The following is a 19,202-nucleotide window of genomic DNA, read 5'->3' on the forward strand; positions in this document are numbered from 1 at the left end:
TTAGGTATGCGCCTACAATATATATATATAAAAAAATTCTGATTCATACAATGGGTTTTATTAAGTTTTGAAAAAAGGAAGTTATGCTGCCTCACCCTGTAGCTGTGTGAAAGGGCCAACAGATTATCTGTTTATTGCAGATTAAATGGCAGTGGAGACTCAGGGTCCTTCCACACAGCCATATAACCCAGAAGATCAAGGCAGAAAATCTCACAATATTAGCTTTGAACCGGGTTATCTGAGTCCACACTGCCACATATACCAGTTCAAAGCAGATAATGTGGAATTTTATTCAGCTATGTGGAAGGGGCCTTAGGGCCCTTCCACACTGCCAATATCAAGGCAAAAAATCCACCATATCTGATTTGAACTGGGTTATCTGAGTCCACACTGCCAGATAATCTAGTTCAATGTGGATGTTATACAGCTGTGTTGAAAAGACCTCATATAATCAAGTCCAAAGCAGATACCCTGGGATCACATCCTGGGATATAAGGGCAGTGTAGAAGGGCCCTTCCACACAGGTCTACATCAAGGCAGAAAATCCCACAATACCTGCTTTGAACTGGTTTAGCTGAGTCCACACTGCCCTATATCCCAGTTCAAAGCAGAAAAAGTGGGATTTTTTGCCTTGATATTCTGGGATTGAGGCCTGTGTGGAAGGGCCCCAAGGTTCCCGCCTTCACCTCACGGTTCCCGCGCCTGGAATTTAAACCGCGATGGCGTCACGCCTGGTCTAGTGGCGCAACGGAGCGGCTACGCGATGACCGAGAAGGAATCCTCCTTGGCTTTTTTCCGTGGAAGACCTCTGGCTCGGTGGATGTCCTCTTGTTGAGAGAGACGCGGGAGAGAGAGAGGGAAACGCCGCTTCCCGCTGTGCCTATGAGTGTGTGTGTGTACCCCGGAACCTCTCCGCCGCAGCTCCAGTGTTGCGCCACGGACGGTGTTCGGTGTGACACCGTCCGGGCTGCGGGGCATTCTGGGGGCCCGCGTTTGAAAACCGTTGCCGTTCCCCCTGTGTCTCCCCCCCCCCCTCACCCCGCTATCTTTCGGCGGATTCCACTAAAATGGCGCCCTAAGTGAGGGGCTGAGCGTGGCGGGGAGAGGGCCTCGGGAGCGGGGAGGGCCCGTGAGCGGGGGCGCCGAGGCCGGGATGGCCAGCCCCGACCAGAAGTCGCCCAACGTCCTCCTCCAGAACCTGTGCTGCCGCATCCTCGGCAAAGGCGAAGGTAACCGCGCTCGGCCTCCCCGCCTCTCCCTCCCCTTCTCCTCCTCCTCCTCTTCCCAGGCCCGAGGTCTGGCCGGCCTTCCCGCCTCTTCCCGCGCAGAAAGAGGGGAGGCATGGGGTGTGTGCTCGCCCCCCTGCTCACATGCACATCTCTCCATCCCGTCAGAAGTCTCGCCCAAAGTGGGCAGCTCTCCATCCTCTAGCTAGGCAGTCCCCACAAAATACACCGCTTTCCGTCCCAACACAGGGTGTCTCCCCCGCCTTCCACATGGGCGACTTCCCACCTCAGCTCTCAAGAGTGAGTGACAGGCCCAGGAATACAAGCTGACCCCAACCCCAAGGTGCATCTCTCCATCCCATCAGGAGCATGGCCTGCAGGAAGTCAGGAAGTCCTCCAATCCCCCCAAATTGACAACTCTCCATTCCGCCAAGAGTGATGGCTGCAGGAATACAGCACCCTTAATAGGGAAGTAGAGTGCCCTCTCTACACAGCTCTCCATCCCATCAAAAAGGAATGCCTGCAGGAATAGAGCCCCCTCCTCTCCCCCAAATGGACCATTCTCCATCCCAGCTCCCTATCCTGTCAAGAGTGATATCCCTAGGAATGCTAGGACTTGTCCTCCTAAATGTAAATCTCTCCATCCCATCAGGAGCATGTCCTGCATGAATTCAGGAAGATCCCCCCCCCCCCCCAATGGACTACTCTCCATTTCGTCAAGAGTGATGGCTGCAGGAATACAGCACCCTTAATAGGGAAATAGAGTGCCCTCTATACATAGCTCTCCATCCCATCAGAAAGGAATGCTTGCAGGAATAGAGCCCCCTCCTTTCCCCCAAATGGACCATCCTCCATCCCAGCTCCCTATCCTGTCAAGAGTGATATTCCTAGGAATACTAGGACTTGTCCTCCCAAATGTACATCTCTCCACCCCATCAGGAGCATATCCTGCAGGAATTAAGGATGCCTCTCCCCCAATGGACAACTCTCCATTTCATCAAGAGTGATGGTTGCAGGAATAGAGCACCTTTAATAGGGATATAGAGTGCCCTCTCTACACAGCTCTCCATCCCATCAAAAAGGAATGCCTGCAGGAATGCAGCCCCCTCCTTTCCCCCAAATAGACCATTCTACATCCCGGCTCCCTATCCTGTCAAGAGTGATATCCCTAGGAATACTAGGACTTGTCCTCCCAAATGTACATCTCTCCATCTCATCAGGAGCATGTCCTGCAGGAATTCAGGAAGCTCCCCCCACCCAAATGGAAAACTTTTCATTCTGTCAAGAGCAGTGGCTTCAGGAATACAGCACCCATAATATTTATTTATTTATTTATTTGCTTTATTTCTATACCGCTTTTCTCAGCCCGTTAGGCGACTCAGAGCGGTTTACATAATAAAGGTTATCACAACAGTATCATGGGCAATAAAACACATTATACATAACAGACAAAATCAAAAAACAATCATTATCATAACGCCTCAATAGCAAATCAGAATCCGTTCTCATAATCCTTTGTACCATTTTCCTATGTTCGATTGTACCATCTTCCTGTATTCAGTTGCACTGTTTAGCCAAACGCTTGTTCGCAAAGCCAAGTCTTAACCTTCCTCCGGAACGCCAACAGCAAAGGGGCCTGTCTGATGTCTACAGGTAGGGCATTCCACAGCCGAGGGGCCACCACCGAGAAGGCCCTGTCCCTCTATATAATAGGGATATAGAGTGCCCTCTCTACATAACTCCTTCCATCCCATCAAAAAGGAACGCCGATTCTCCATCCCAGCTCTCTATCCTGTCAAGAGTGATATCCCAAGGAATACAAGGACTTTCCCTTCCAAATGTACATCTCTCCCATCAGGAGCATGTCCTGCAGGTCTACAGGGTATTTCCCCAAAAAAGTACAGCTCTCCACCCCAGCTCTTCACCATACCAAGAATGATATCCCTGGTAGTACAGCTCCCCTCCCTTCATTCTAGCAAGAGTTAATCCCATTTATTTATTTATTTATTTGTCGTGTCATCCGCAACCAGAACATTGTATTACATTTCTAACAGAACAAAACAAACAAACAGATAAAAACCCACACATTTTGCAAACTTGGTAGCTGATTAAATGTCCTTTGACCAGTATCTGACCACTTAGAGTGCCTCTGGTGTTGCCGCAAGAAGGTCCTCCATCGTGCATGTGGCAGGGCTCAGGTTGCATTGCAGCAGGTGGTCAGTGGTTTGCTCTTCTCCACACTCGCATGTCGAGGATTCCATTTTGTAGCCCCATTTCTTTTTTAAAAAAATATAATCTTTATTGAAGTTTTCTAGAAATACAAACATTAAAATAGAGTAGTATAGATAGCATAGTTAATCAGATAAAGATGTATGAAAATATAGGAGGAAGTAGAAAAGGAATAGAAAAGGGATAGGTAACGGTTGGAAGGAAGATAACCTTCCAGGGAGCGTAGGGGGAGGGAGGGGATATCCTGGGTATCTAAGTGTCGTGGTAGGGATAGGAGGGGAGGAAAGAAAATAGTTTAAGTGAGAAACAGAAAAAGTGAAAAGTTAAAAGAAAAGATTCAAGAAAAAAGTTCTTTCTTCCTTCGATACGACTTCCAGGATTCGTGAGGGGGGAGGCCTCCTCCTCTTCTTTCTTTCATTTTCCTTTCTTCGTCTCGTTTTTCCAATTCTAATTGACTGGGAATCTTATTATGTAATTACTCTTCTGTATCCAGGCCTTTCTGCCTGTCTTTCTATATTTGCTATTAATTGCATAGTTTCAGGTATTCTTTAAATTTTGTCCAATCTGTTCTTGTCTCTTCAACTCCTTTACTCCTTTGAATTATGTAACTTAGACTGTCCATATTTCTGACATCCATCATTTTCCTTTTCCAATCCTCGATCTTAGGTATTTCCTTTTTTCCTCCAGACTTTTGCCAGACAGATCCTGGCCGCTGTTGTCACAAGAAATAGCAGTTTATCTGTATTTTTATCTATCTTAATTTTTGTAATGCCTAATAAGAATATTTCCGGTTTCAGGGGTATCTTAATTTTCAAAATTTTCTGTAATATAATTTGTATTTCTTTCCAGTAGTTTTTTGTTTTCTTACACTGCCACCACATATGGTACAGCGTCCCTTCTACTGTTCCGCATTTCCAACATCTTGAATTTAGGTTTTTGTAATATTTGTTTAATTTACAAGGTGTCAGATACCATCTAAAAAAGATTTTCCACCAATTTTCTCTTATATCATATGCTTTTAAGTATTTTAAGCCCCATTTCTTAAGATTGGCTCTGCATCTCATGGTGCCAGAGCGCAGTCTGTTCAGTGCCTTCCAAGTCACCCAGTCTTCTGTGTGCCCAGGGGAGAGTCTCTCATCTGGTATCACCCATGGATTGAGGTGCTGGGTTTGAGCCTGCCACTTTTGAACTCTCGCTTGCTGAGGTGTTCCAGCGAGTGTCTCTGTCGATCTAAGAAAACGATTTCTTGATTTAAGTCGTTGACGTGCTGGCTGATACCCAAACAATGGATGAGCTGGAGATGTCTCTGCCTTGGGCCTTTCACTATTGGCTGCAACTTCCCGGTGGATGTCAGGTGGTGCAATACCGGCTAAGCAGTGTAATTTCTCCAGTGGTGTAGAGCGCAGACACTCTGTGTTAATGCGGCATGTCTCATTTAGAGTCACATCCACTGTTTTAGTGTGGTGAGATGTATAGCCCCCCTCCCCCAAATGGACAGTTCTCCATCCCAGCTATCTATCCTGTCAAATGTGATATCCCAAGGGACACAAAGTGTGCCCCACCCCTCAAATATACATTTCTCCATCCCATCAGAAGCATGTCCTGCAGGAATACAGCGTATTCCCCAAAAAGGTGCAGCTCTCCACCCCAGCTCATCGCCATGTCAAGAATGATATCCCCGGGATTACAGTCTACCCCAATACATATCTCTTCATCCTGCCCAGTTATTCCTATAGGAATATAGAGCCCCCCCCCCCCGCAAATACACAGCTCTCCATCCCATCTAAAAGTAATTTCTGCAATAATACAGAATGCCCCCCCCCCCAAATGTACACTCTCCATTCTGTCAAGAGTAATGGCTGCAGGTATACAGCTGCCCCAGTAGACAACTCTCTCCCAGCTCTTTTCTGCAAAGAGCGCTATCCCTAGGAATGCATGTTGTTCCTCCAAAAGGAACAACTCTCTGTCCTATCAAAAGTAATTCCTGCAGGAATATAGGGTGTCCACTAAAAAAGTACAATCACTGTCCCAGCTTTCAAGTTTGATACCCTTCAGAATATAAGGTATCCCCCCAATAAATAAATTGTGCAGTTCTCCATCCCATCACAAGTGATGCTGCAGGAAAACAGGGTGTCTCCCAAGAAAGTACAGAGTGTTTCAAAAAGATGAGCCCAATTTGAAATTATTATAACTCTGCAACTATAAACCACCCATGAATGAAAATGTTTCCTCTTGAAAGGGCAAGGCTTAGAGTTCCCAAGGATTACTACTAGATGCGCACAAACAGCCCCTAGCCTCAGTCATTTTCAAAATGGGTACCCAGAAACGAAAGGTCTAATGAGGTATTCTCTATTTGCAGAGTTGTTTTTTATTGGGTTCTTATTCAAAATGGTTAGTAAAACTTGATAATTCATTAAACTTTTTGTAACTTTTTGTGTTATTGTAAAATATTTCCATCATGAAATATACTGCCTTGAAATTCGGTCCATTATTTTGAAATGCCCTGTACAGCTTCCAGTCCCAGCTCTCCTTCCTATCTCTCCATCCTGTCAAGAGTGATATCCCTAGGAAAAGAGGGTGCCCCCCCCCCCCCAATGTACAGCACTTCATCCCAGCTTTCTATTCTGTCAACAGTGATGCCTGTAGAAATATAAGGTGCCCCTTTAACAGCATATAATGCTGAATATATATCCATTTGCAATATCCTCTCCTCCATGTATATACCTTTAATGGGATTCCAATAATAGAGAAGTGTTGCAAAATTTCAAGAGAAACTTTAAGTGAACTTTGTGCTCATTGTTTGACCATGGAAGGAGTTTATTGCTACATGGGGAAAACAATTTGAACACCCTACATAAAATTATATTTTTAGGTTGAATCATTATAGTAACATTTATTCTTCAATATGAATCCATATATTTAGCCTTCCAACAATCCTTCTAGCTATTTTTAACTGTTAAAAGGTGCACAATCACCCCTCCATATCTATGGATTTTGTGCCCATAGAATTAACCACCAGTGGTTTGACAATATATATTTTTAAAAAGTTAAAGCCAAAAGTCAAACCTTGACTTTTGTAGCTTTATGTAAGGGACGTCACAGGGTTGTTGTAGGTTTTTCGGGCTGTATTGCCGTGTTCTAGAAGCATTCTCTCTTGACGTTTCGCCTGCATCTGTGCAAATGTCCTCAGATCTCACAACCTCTGAGGATGCTTGCCACAGAATTAGGAAAAACTTCAGAAGAGAATGCTTCTAGAACATGGCCATACAGCTTGAAAAACCTACAACAACCCAGTGATTCTGACCATGAAAGCCTTTGACAATAAGGGACATAATTTTATTTTGTATAGAAGGGGATTTGAGATTTTTATATCCATTGCGGTGCCTGGAATGAAACCCCAAAGGTTCACTGTGTACATTTTTGAGATACCTTCTATTTTGTGTGTTGAAGAAAGAGGAGATTGTAAGGGCTTTTCTTGTAAGTTTAAAGACAAAAGTTTTCCCCAGGCTCAACAGTCATTATTTGAAGCAAGCTGTCACATTGTGTTTCAACTTAGCTTATTTTATAGGGTGTCTCAAAGAAAGGATAAGATGCAAGGGTGATAAGAGCAGAATGCAATATGAGAGGAATGTAAGGCAGTTTTAATCCTGATGACTGGACACCAAATTTGTGTGAAGTATACCTTCAGAACTATCTGGTGGTTATCGTGAGGCCAATGAACAGCTCTTTGTGGACTTATGTTTTTAAGCAAAGGAAGAAAATGTACAGCACTGACCTTGCTGCTAATTAGTACTGAGAAACATCTGAAACAGAAAAGTATTGAAAGGAGCTTTTGTTTCTTGAGTCAGAACTCTATAAAACATAGCCCAAATATGGTAAAGAATAAGCAGAAAATATTATGCAGAGTCTTCCAACAGAATCATGCAAAAATGGCACCATTATTATCTCTGTCCAGTGCAAATGTTTTTGTCACTCAATTCATTAGCCTACTTCCTAAGGCACTTAAGAGTTGAATTGTAGAAAAACTGTAGTATTGTACACTCAGTAGTGAGGGGGAAAAAAAAGATAAAAACAGTGATAGGTGAAAAACATTGGGAAAGAAAAAGATAAAAAATATAGTAGATACTGTCAAGGGTAACTAGTGTTTATTCTATACTAGCTTGGGGACCCGGCGCTGCCCGGGTTATTTGAGAAAAGTATTGTGTGCCAAGGTTGGTCTTTATCAGTTATTTAGGTGGCTCGCAGTGCTCTCAGGGAGTTAGTGAAGCTACTGCGAGTCCCATCGTCCATGTTCCATCCTCCTCCAAACTGCACCAGGATGTAGAGTGGGTCATGGGGCTATGTGTGCCAAGTTTGGTCTTGATCAGTCATTGGATGAGGGTCGTAGTGGTCTCGGGAAATGAGTGGAGGTACTCCAAGTCCCATCTTTCACGGTCCATCCTCCACCAAACTGCAGTAGGATGTAGAATGGGTCATGGGTGCTCTGTGTGCCAAGTTTGGTCTTTATTGGTCTTTGGTGGGGGCCACAGTAGTCTGTGGGAATCAAAGGGTTGGAAAGTACTACAAATCCCATCCATTGTCCAGCCTCCCACAAACCTTGGGGGCAAAGAAAGGGGGTCATGGGGGTTATGTTTGCCAAGTTTGGTCTTGATCAGTCATTGGATGAGGATCGCAGCAGTCTCGACAAACGAGTGGAGGTACTTCAAGTCCCATCATCCATGGTCTACCCTCCAGCAGGACGTAGAGTGGGTCATGGGGGCTCTGTGTGCCAAGTTTGGTCTTTATCGGTCTTTGTTGGGGACCACAGTGGCCTGTGGGAACCAAAGGGTTTGAAAGTACTACAAATCCCATCATCCGTTGGCTGTCCACTCCCAAACCGCGCCAGGACGTAAAATGCATCATGGGGGTTATGTGTGCTAAGTTTGGTCCAGGTCTGTCGCTCGTGCAAGTCTCTGGCCTGTGAAAGTGAGAGCCAGTCAGAAAGCTGCCACATACACTTCTGCCCTCCGCATACATACATACATACATACAAACATTCACTTTTATTATATACTAGCTTAGGTACCCGGCGCTGCCCGGGTTATTAGAGAAAGTGGGTAATGGCGGTTCTGTATGCCAAATTTGGTCATTGGATAACGGCTGCATTGTTTTCAGGAAGTGAGTGAGGGAACTTGAAGTCCCATCATCCATGGTCCACCCTCCTCCAAACGGTAGCAGGATATAGAGTGGGTCATGGGGGCTCTGTGTGCCTAATTTGGTCTTTATCAGTCATTGGATGAGGGTCGCAGTGGTTTCAGTAAGTGAGTGAAGGTACTGCAAGTCCCATCATCCATCTCCAAATTTTTCCAAACGACACCAGGACATAAAGTGGGTCATGAGAGGTCTATGTGCCAAGTTTGGTCTTGATCAGTCATTGGATGAGGTTCGCAGAGGTCTCAGAATGTGAGTGAAGGTACTGAAAGTCCCATCATCCATGGTCAACCCTCCTCCAAAACTGCAGCAATATGTAGAGTAGGTCATGGGGGCTCTGTGTGCCAAGTTTGGTCTTTATCAGTAATTGGATGAGGGTTGCAGTGGTCTCAAGAATTGAGCAAAGGTACTGCAAGTCCCATAATCCATGGTCCATCCCCGGCCAAACCACACCAGGACGTAAAGTGGGTCATGAGAGGTCTATGTGCCAAGTTTGGTCCTGATCAGTCATTGGATGAGGTTAACAGCGGTCTCAGAATGTGAGTGATGGTACTGCAAGTCCCATCATCCATGGTTCATCCTCCTCCAAACTGCAGTAGGATGTTGAGTGGGTCATGGGGGCTCTGTGTGCCAAGTATGGTCTGTATTGGTAATTGTATGACTCAGCCCCCTCTGACCTTTTCCTTTCCTCTCTTTGTCATCTCGGAATCTTGGAATTGAGGCTGGCCAATCAGAGACCATATGCAAATTTCCTTCTCATGTCCCCGTTTCTGCCATGAACTCTTTTCTCCACCAGGGGCTCTTATTGAAGCTGGCCAATCAGAGACCATATGCAAATAGCACCGCTGCCCAGCCAATCGGAATCTTGGAACTTTCATGCTGGCCAATCAAAACGCTGGCACATACTCCTCCCGTCGCACCGCCACACTTTTGTCCGCCGCATACAAACTTTCACCTTTATTATATAGATAGATATAGATATTCCTTGTAACACAGTGCATTATTTTTATATTTGTGTCTTCAAGTCACCAGGGGACTCATAGCAATACCATAAATTTCATAGGGGTTTCTTAAACAAGTAGTACTCAAAGGTGGTTTTGCCAGTTCCTTCCTCTGAAATATTTGTGTCTTCAAGTCACCAGGGGACTTATAGCAACCCCATAAATTTCATAGGGGTTTCATAAACAAGTAGTACTCAGAGGTGTTTTTGCCAGTTCCTTCCTCTGAAATATACCCTATAGCAGCTGTTATACATTGGTGATCTCCCATCCAAGTACTAACCAAGACTGAACCTATTTAGCTTCCAAGATCAGGCAGGATACTGTGTCTTTAAAAGTACACCAGAACGTCTACTTAAGAGCATCCCAACTTAATAGTGTTTTGAGTTAAGAGCAGTCCCTCGGAATAGGTTTCGCTTTGACACAAGACAAGCATTTTGAGTTAAGAGCTACCACCAGAGGGTGCTTTAGCGTGAGAGTACATGCCTCATGTTCTTCTCTGCTTTGGGAAATTGCTGTCCGCTTTGCTCTTGTCAGCCTTGAGGAACTTTGGGTTAGTTGATTTTGTGTGGTTTGTATTCCTGGTATGTTTGGCTTCATGAAGACAGAGAGGGAGAGATAGCAAGAGAGGGAGGGAGGTGGGAGTGAGCACAGTATGAAGAAAATGGTGCTTCTCCCTCTTCATTTTGTGCTTCCTTGCCTCAACTTTGTGCTTCTACCATTTAAAGTTGATCTTTTTTATTGTTCCATGTGAATGTGCAGGATTTGCCTTGCTTTTAAGCTGGTGAACATACATTTTGTTGCCTCAAATGTGCTTCCTTGCCACAACTTTATGCTTTTATCATTTTAAAGTTGATTTTTCTTTTTTATTGTTTTTAAAGTTGACCTTTCTTTATTTTGTTCCATGTAAATGTGCATATAAACATTATTTGTTATTTATCAAGTACATTTTCTTATTTAAAACATGTAACAAAAAAGGGGGGGGGATTCGGGGTTCCAGAACAGATTAATTGCATTTCAGAGGAAAAATTCACTTTGACATAAGAGTGTTTTGGGTTAAGTGCTCAGCCATGGACTGAATTGAACTCTTAAGTCAAGGCATCATTGTATTTAGGTCTTAGAGCAATTTTTTACTTCTAGGCCTGGAAATCTATTGTACTTGAGACATGTCTGGATTCCTAGCTGCTTAACATAAACTTCTGCCAACACATACCCAGTGCTAAATTTCAGAGGAAGGAACTGACAAACAGACCTCATAGTATTCCTTGCCTCAGAAAATTCTTAGCCTGCAGAATTTTTGGGGTTGTCGTAAGTTAACAGGTGACTTGAAAGCATGTACACACAAAAAAGAGTTGACTACCATTCCTACCAATGTCAGGACACACAATTCAGCAATGATCTGTAGAAGGTAGAAATTGTAGGTACCATGTTTGCATTAAACTCAGGTGAAGGTGGACTTCTCTTGAGAGAGAATTCTAAAACCTATATGTTTCTGAGAAAGCCCTCATCCTAGGCCCAACCGTTCATGAAGCCAACAAGGCTATTAAGAAGATGTCATTTTTCAGTGTGCTGGTGGTAACTTTAGTTTGGCTTGTTTGGGAAGAGGAGTTCCTTGAATTGTGAAGGGCTTCTAGGGTTATCACCAGCACATTGAATAAGTCATGAAACAGAGTAGAAAGTGCAGGTATGTCAACAATACGGTTGCATGTTTCTAATTTACTATTCTACTAAATAACTTGTCTGTTTTATTGGGGAGTAGTGAAGATTGGAGATCCATATAACATGTTATAGTAGTCCAGTAGTAGCTAAAGCATGTGCTGCAGAGTTAGGTGTGAGATCTTTTACACTACACAATTATAGCACCTTGATCCATTTCAGTTCTCATGGTTCTGTCTTATGGCAAATTTACACTGGGATTTTCACTTTAGGGAAGAGTAGTTCCCAGAGAACTGAGGTGCCTCCCAAACAGCAAACCCTAGGACTTTACAAGATGCAACCATGGCAGTTAGAGTGTAATTATCTTCTGGCATATCAGTTTGAATGGGATTAGGACACATTTTCTTATGTCAGTTAGCTATGCATCCAAGTTTAAGACCAGATCAGAAGTATCCTTAAATTATAAAGCTGTGATTTCAAGGGTATACACTTTCATCTAATACATGACAAATCATTTGTTTGATATTGCTTCATAGCATTTGTTTGACACATTGTGGACCAGGTTGGGCTGCCTATTTGTTTCTGTGTGATATCATATTGGTGAAGGAAGATAAAATACTTCCTTTGCTGTAATACTTTATGGGCTATTTCATCTCATTGTTTTACCTCACCATTTTATGGAAATGTTATCTCTGAATAAAAGCCATACTGGGTTGCTGTGTGTTTTCTGGGCTATATAGCCTTGTTCCAGAAGCATTTTCTCTCGACGTTTCACCAACATCTGTGGCAGGCATCCTCAGAGGTTGAGAGTTCTGTTGGAAACTAGGCAAGTAAAGTTTATATATCTGTGGAATGTGTAGGGTGGAAGAAACAACTCTTGTCTGCTTGAGGCAAGTGTGACTGTTGCAATTGGCCACCTTGATTAGCATTTAATGGCTTTGCAGCTTCAAAGCCATTTATTGATCTACTCACATTTGCATGTTTTTGAACTGCTAGGTTGGCAGAAGGTGTGGCTAACGGCGGGAGGTCATGGCGCCCCCCGAATTTGAACCTGCAACCTTTCGGTTTAACCCACTGTGCCACGGGGGGCACCATACTGTAAAGTAAACACCTAAAAATAATAACAGGATGTGGTGGGAGATTGATAAAAGTAGATGTTGCTTGCATGGTATGCTTAAACTGCTGGAGAATTTTAAACTGATCACTGCTCTTGTAGGAGATTTGTATTTACAGTGCTACAATGCATATCTTTTCTTCTTATAAATATGATATGGTTTCCTACGGTTTGTAAATGGTCCACTGGTCTACTGTGTTGTCTGCTGATTATAACAATCTACTCTATATCACATTTGTATTCGAAAACATTTTAATATAAAAAGGCATAAAAGTTAATTTATATTACTGTGGTATGGTGAGCATAGTGGATAGCATTGGCAATTTGGATGATAGGTTGATTGTTGTCATTACTACTTTAAAAGCATAGAAATGTGGTCCTTCAGCTGTTGTTGGAGCAGTCAGCACTTGCCAGCAGTGAGAAATGTTGGAAATTCCGACTGGAGGGCTGCCTCTTGTCTGTTCCTGCTTTGAGGGAACGGGTATCCTGACCTGCCTCTTGGATGGAATATTTTTGCAGTGAAGAGGCCCTCTGATCTTCTATGATATACTATTATCTTGTGTAGTTCATCCTGTGGATGTCAACTTAGAAATCAGACTCATGGAATAGTATGAGAATTATTCCTAGGAGGAACCGACAAAATCACCCTCTTGCCTAAGAAAACCTTGTGAAATTAATTGGATTGTCTTAAATCAACAAGAGACTTGAAGGTTCACATGTGCACACTCAGACTCATGCAAATGTATATGGAATTGCATTCTAACTTAACATATTCCTTCGTCTTTGGAAACGGCTCTGTTCATAATGGGAATTGTAAAACTACTATATTTCTTGCCTGTATCTACAGTGACGTGGAATATAAAAATAAAAATGGTGTGCCATTAACCATAGTATCATAGAATCATAGAATCAAACAGTTGGAAGAGACTTCATGGGCCATCCAGTCCAACCCCCTGCCAAGAAGCAGGAATGTTGCCATTGCGGTTTGTCTTAAAGTCTTTCCATGGGAGTGATGACCCTATAGGAAAACCTGTCATGGGGTTTTCTTGGAAATATTTGTTCAGACGGTGTTTGTCCTTTCCTTCCTCTGAGAAAATGTAACTTGCCCAAGGCCGCACAGTGAGTTTTGAAACCCAAGTGAAGATATGCATCCTGTTCTTCAAAATTATGTTCTAACATTTGAAGCACTATGCTATGTCTCATATTTCAAGCAAACAGCCTTCATCGTGCTGAACTTTGAAAACACAAGCACTGAAATATTATTTTGATTGCTTTGACATATTTCTGCTTTTGAGTAACACTTTGCAGCTATGATAGCAAGTTCCCTTTTTTACTGTTGTAGCTTTTATGCTTTTTGCAAAATTAGAGTCCACTTAGAACTGTGCATCCTCCCAGGAATATGCCTTTATCACGTGATAGATTTAGCAGAATGAACCAGACTCCTGTTGACTTGGTCCTTGACAAGGCATCTCTATGTGTCAAGAAACCCTTTCTTGTCTGAAACAAGGAAAATATCCAAATGTTCTTTACCTCTGTGCGCTATTGGAATGAACCAACAAAAAGCAGTCAAATTGCATAGCGATGCCCCCATGTCCATGTTTTTCTAGGAAAATATCCTTGTTTTGTAAAATATAACTGATGTAGCAGAAGTTGTATCTGATGCACCACTGCAGTAGTTATAACAAGTGCATGTTTAAATACACAAGAGATTGGTCTTATTTATTTGGAGGACGCACACACACAGGGGGACTGAAATGGTAAAGCTATGAATACAGTATTTTGGCATTCATCTCGGTGGAAAAACAGTTGCCCAGCAGTCTTCTGTTTTTCTGACCTCGTTCTGCTAAATGTAGAATGAGGTTTAGAGGAGAAACAGAGAGCAGATGTGGTTGAGTGAAGAGAAAAAGTTCTCATCTCAGTGTTTATATAAGATAAAATGATGCAGTGGCTCAAATAATATTTACTTCTTTCTTCCTTTTAAACCCATACTTTAGGAATATCATTTGTTGAGCTATGTCCCCTTCACTCTATCTCAAGGAGAGGGTACAGAAGATGCTTGAGAGAGTTACCAGAACAGAACATCATATATTTAAAAAGCTTTCTCACTTTTCTGCATACTGTTGTTTATATAACCAAAGTAGTACTTTACATGCAGAAGAGGGAGGTAATAGAAGGATACTTTAAAAAAAGGTGAGGGTGGGGGAATCCAACAAACAGCCCCTGGGGGAGCGAATGTGCTCACTGAGTGCAGTACATCATACTGAGTGATTTCAGTAGCAAGGGCAGAGAGGTGGAATGGAGCCGCTGGGATCCTATACAGGAGAGAACCAACTCAGCGCTGCAACTCTTTCTTGCTGATCTCATTTTATTTAGTTAGCTTTTGAATTTATACTTTATCTTTTAAACATATTTAAATCATGGCTTCATTTTTTTAAAAAAACCAAACTAAATGTAGAGCACAGCTCTTTGCATGCACACTGCTCCTCCATAATTAACATTCAAAAGCTTGTCTGAATGAAAACATCTTAACCTGCTGGTGGAAAGAACGCAGGGAGAGGACCAAAAGAATCTCCCATGGAAAAGAGTTCCTGAGAGCAACCATGAGAAGGCTTTCTTCTGAATCCTCTTCAGTAGCACCTGTGAAGATGGTGGAATGAAAATAAAGCCCTCCCTTGCAGATCTTAAAGCTCACACTGGCTTACATTAGCAAATGTGGTGTTTCAGATACTCTGAATTTACCTTGCAGTTTGTCAGTCTGTTGGTCAGTGGAGCTTTTTCAGCAGGGAAGTCACATGATCCTTCTATCTGGCCATAACATTTTGGATCCACTGAAATTTTCAAACAATTTCCAAATACAGCTCCATATCATCATCATCCATTTTATTTCTTACCTGCCTCTCCTCAAAGCTCATGGTAGGATAAAAATAGTTAAGATATCTAGTTAAAAATGTAGAACTATAGAACACGTATATCGAGAACGTATAGAGCACATTACAGTAGTCCAAATGAGATTTGTCACCCAAACCACGTCTGACTTCTCAAGGAACACATCCAGCTGCTTCATTAGTTTTAGCTTTGCAAGTGCATTCCTGGCTATAGCTGAAACCTGAGCATCCAAACTCAGATCCGAGCCCAGGAACACAACCAAGCTGTAAATTTGACAGTTTAGGGGAAATATTATACCATCCAACACAGGCTGAATTTCTGTTCCATGGTCTGACTTTTGATGACCAGCAGCACCTCTGTCTTGCTTAGATTAAGCCTCAATTTGTTCAATCCCATGTAGTCTTTGACAGCATACACTAGTTTTATTCAGCAGCCGCTGCCTTGGAATTGGATAGAAAGGAGAGATAGAATTGTATCTGTATTGAAATTCAAATTCTGGATGATGTCTCCCAGAATTTGCATGTAAATATTTAACAGAACTGAGTCTTGAGGGACACCACAGGATAGTGGCCAAGGTGTCAAAGAGGTATTTCCCAGCAGCATTTGTAATGGTGCATTTATATCTCCAAATATTAGAATAGAAACATTGCAATGGTGAGAGATTACAAATGTAGTTTAAATCAAGAACCCTATAGTTAAAATATTTGTACTGATATTTTGAGGAGATACGAACCTAAAACCACTCTTCAAAGGCATGTGAGCTTTTGAGCAAGGCTATTTTTTGGGACTCCCACTGTTCAGATATTTCTTAAACTCAAAATACTGCTCTGATCCCTTTGAGATGACCTCCTGGTTTAAAAGGACTTCTCTTTGGTCTAAACCTACACCGGTGGAACACGTTTTCCTCAGAGGGTGTGGGAGGAGGTTTTGAATAAATGAATTTGAAAAAGTTAAAGGGGATGGAAGTTGTGATTATGGAGGTCAAACGTAATAGTGAATATGTTTTCTGGACCTCATATCGTTCATCTTTGAGTGTATGTATGTGCACCTTTTAGCTATCTTGGGTTATGTGAATTGGTTGCATGCTTCAAGTTGCTTCTGGTGTGAGAGAATCAGCTGTCTACAAAGACGTTGCCCAAGAGATGCCTGGATGTGTTAACAATCCTGCAAGGAGGCTTCTCTCATGTCTCTCATATGCCAAGTTTTTAACTTTATTTGTGTTTCTAAATTCATTACAACTGTACCCTCAATTTGCTTCTGACACAATAAATAAAAAATCATTAATTTCAGATGGTTTACTTAGACAAAGAACATCAGAGGTGGTTTTGCCAGTTCCATCCTCTGAAATATAGTCTACAGAATCTGGTATTCATTGGCAGCCTCCCACCCAGGTATAACCAGGGCTGATCCTGCTTAGCTTCTAAGCACATACTTGGCAAAATAACAAATCTATGTGAAAACTGATTAATTTGGGGTAATATTCTGTAGTTGATGACTGCATGTCTTCACAGACCTTTGGACTCTTATCAGGGTAGGAGGCAGGGATTAGGAAAGCTCAGTAATATTTGTGTCTTGGTGAAATGTTGTGAATCTCTATAGGAGATTATCTCAAGACATGAATTGGAGTTTTTCTAGCTGGCAGATAAAAAGGACTGGTTTTTTGTTTTGTTTAATCCAGCTTCATCTTGTCAGCACATTTTGACATCCCAAGGAATAGTGCCAGAAATGAGGTGATGATTTGAATGAGGGAGGCCTGAAAATGTGAGCACTTCCACTAAAGTTAGAGCAACTGCAGTATGAAGTAGATTTATCCCCCTTTTAACTAGCTCCAACTTAAATTTGAGGTTACACTGTTCGCTGCCATTTGCACCTGGGAATTTTTGTCTTTTATTCAAATTTTAGAAGTCTCAGTGAAGTCAACACTGTGTCCCTACTTTCTCCTGTGCTGCCAGTCTGTTACTTGTTTCCCCTTCCTAAGTTAAGGCCTGGAGCTGGAGCAGGGCCTCGGAACAATGAATCTTTGATAGATTTTACACACTTCTAAAATCTATCAAAGATTTTTGCATGCTTGGATTTAACCAGATTTTCGAGGTGTACATATGTCTTTGTTCCTTTTACTTACACATATATTCAATATTATCTATGGTTTCAGGTATCAGAGGGCTTTTTGGAACATATGGGGGTCATCCTGTAATGTTAGCAATGACTTACAAATAATGTTAATTTATGTTAATTTTTATTTCAGCTGATGTTGCTCAGCAGTTTCAGTATGCAGTGCGAGTCATTGGAAGCAATTTTGCTCCTACTGTGGAAAGAGATGAATTTCTTGTAGCTGAAAAAATAAAAAAAGAACGTAAGTGTCTTATTTTTAACAACATTTCCATCTAATCTTTTTTAAAATGCTGGTTATATGATAGCTGATATTTGCAATAATGTGCTCATTATGGCACAGCAGACCTGCTTTAGTATTCATTAGTTCAAAATATCTGCCTTTACAGTACGCCATGTGAAATGTTATATGTTTTGTGATAAGAGACAAGATGCAAGGATGTATTTTCATATCCAATGTGGTCTGAACTGGAATTTCTTCTCTTTCTCCTCATCTGGTATTTCTCTATGGGAAGAACAGGAGTTGTTGTCAATTGTATTGAAGAGGTGTGTGCAACACATGTATAATACACAAACATTTTAAAAATATCTTTTCCCAACAACCTTTTGTACAACAGGGTTGACTTCATTTCATTGTGAACCTGATTTGGCAGGTAGCAAAATGGAATCCATTGTGGAAACTGGCAAAATATATGTGCAGAGTAATGGAAGTTTAATTTCAGAAAGTGGACATTTAGTTGTCATTAGAACTGGCTTCTGCAAATTACAGGTTTTGGTAGGCATCGGTTTTTGCAATGTTTTCAGTTCATGCTCTTGATACCTCTTCCTGTGAAAAATATTAACACATATGAAATTTATTTTTCCTCTGACATTTAATACTGTGAAAGGAAAAGTAGTTAAATTCTTCTGGGCACAGGATTAGATCTGTTTCGTGAGTCCCAACTAATGTGATTGATGCAATTGTTGAGTTACCATTTGATGCTTGATTCAATGGTCCTACTTTAGTGAGGACTAACAGTTGGCTTTGGGCCATCACATATTTTGGGAATTTATTTATTCACTGGAGACAAGGAAATACTGGTGATAGTCATGGAAACATCAAGTCATATGATTTTGAAGAGTATGTTGAAAACATACAAAAATCAGTAGTTGCTGATATACTTTCTGGTTTTACCTCTTAACACTTTGAAGTTGTGCATATTTACTTTTAAAAAGTCATTCTGGGTTTACTTTCCTGTAAACATATATAGGATTAGGATGTTAAGCCCAGTAAAGAACCCATGGATGGATATGCTGCATAGTTTGCATAGGTTACCACTGAACAATGGCTCCCAGGATTTCTTAGGTTAGGAGTTTTGCTACTATAATCCAAAAACAAGTACATTTTCCCAAATATTTGTTATTATGTGCTTAGAATTGCACATGGACAAGTACCATATTTATTCAAATGTAATTTAAATGTAATGTAGTAAAAAATGAGCTGTGTATTAGAAAACGGTATTTCTGCATCTAGGACTACTCTGGGAATATTTATAGTTGAGAACTTTAAAACAAAATGATGTTTTCCAGATCTGCTGCAAGATCACCCAAAAGTAATCAGGAATTTAACAGTAACTGGAAACTCAGTATTTCCTTCAACCCTGACATGTTAGTATGGTCCTATAAATTCTGGCTTCAGACTCTGACTTGTTACAGGAGCAGTTAGTCAGGAGTCTGTAAACAACACCAAATTTTCTATTGGCTGCTCTAACTGTTGTTTCTTTTAAGAGGGGACAAGTGAGTGGAATCATGCAG

General features: G+C 41.8%; 1 protein-coding gene across 1 annotated transcript in view; it reads left to right on the forward strand.

The window, feature by feature from the left end:
* The first annotated feature begins 939 nt into the window (after window positions 1–939).
* Window positions 940–19,202, forward strand: part of TUBGCP3 (tubulin gamma complex component 3) — a 57,778-nt gene continuing 39,515 nt past the window's right edge. Inside the window, exons 1-2 of the mRNA XM_060769614.2 lie at window positions 940–1,229; window positions 17,545–17,652. Coding sequence (XP_060625597.2) covers window positions 1,154–1,229; window positions 17,545–17,652 — 184 coding nt within the window. The 5' untranslated portion in view covers window positions 940–1,153. The remainder of the gene's footprint in view (window positions 1,230–17,544; window positions 17,653–19,202) is intronic.

Source organism: Anolis sagrei, chromosome 3, assembly GCF_037176765.1.
Source record: "Anolis sagrei isolate rAnoSag1 chromosome 3, rAnoSag1.mat, whole genome shotgun sequence".
Classification (NCBI taxonomy): Eukaryota; Metazoa; Chordata; class Lepidosauria; order Squamata; family Dactyloidae; genus Anolis; species Anolis sagrei.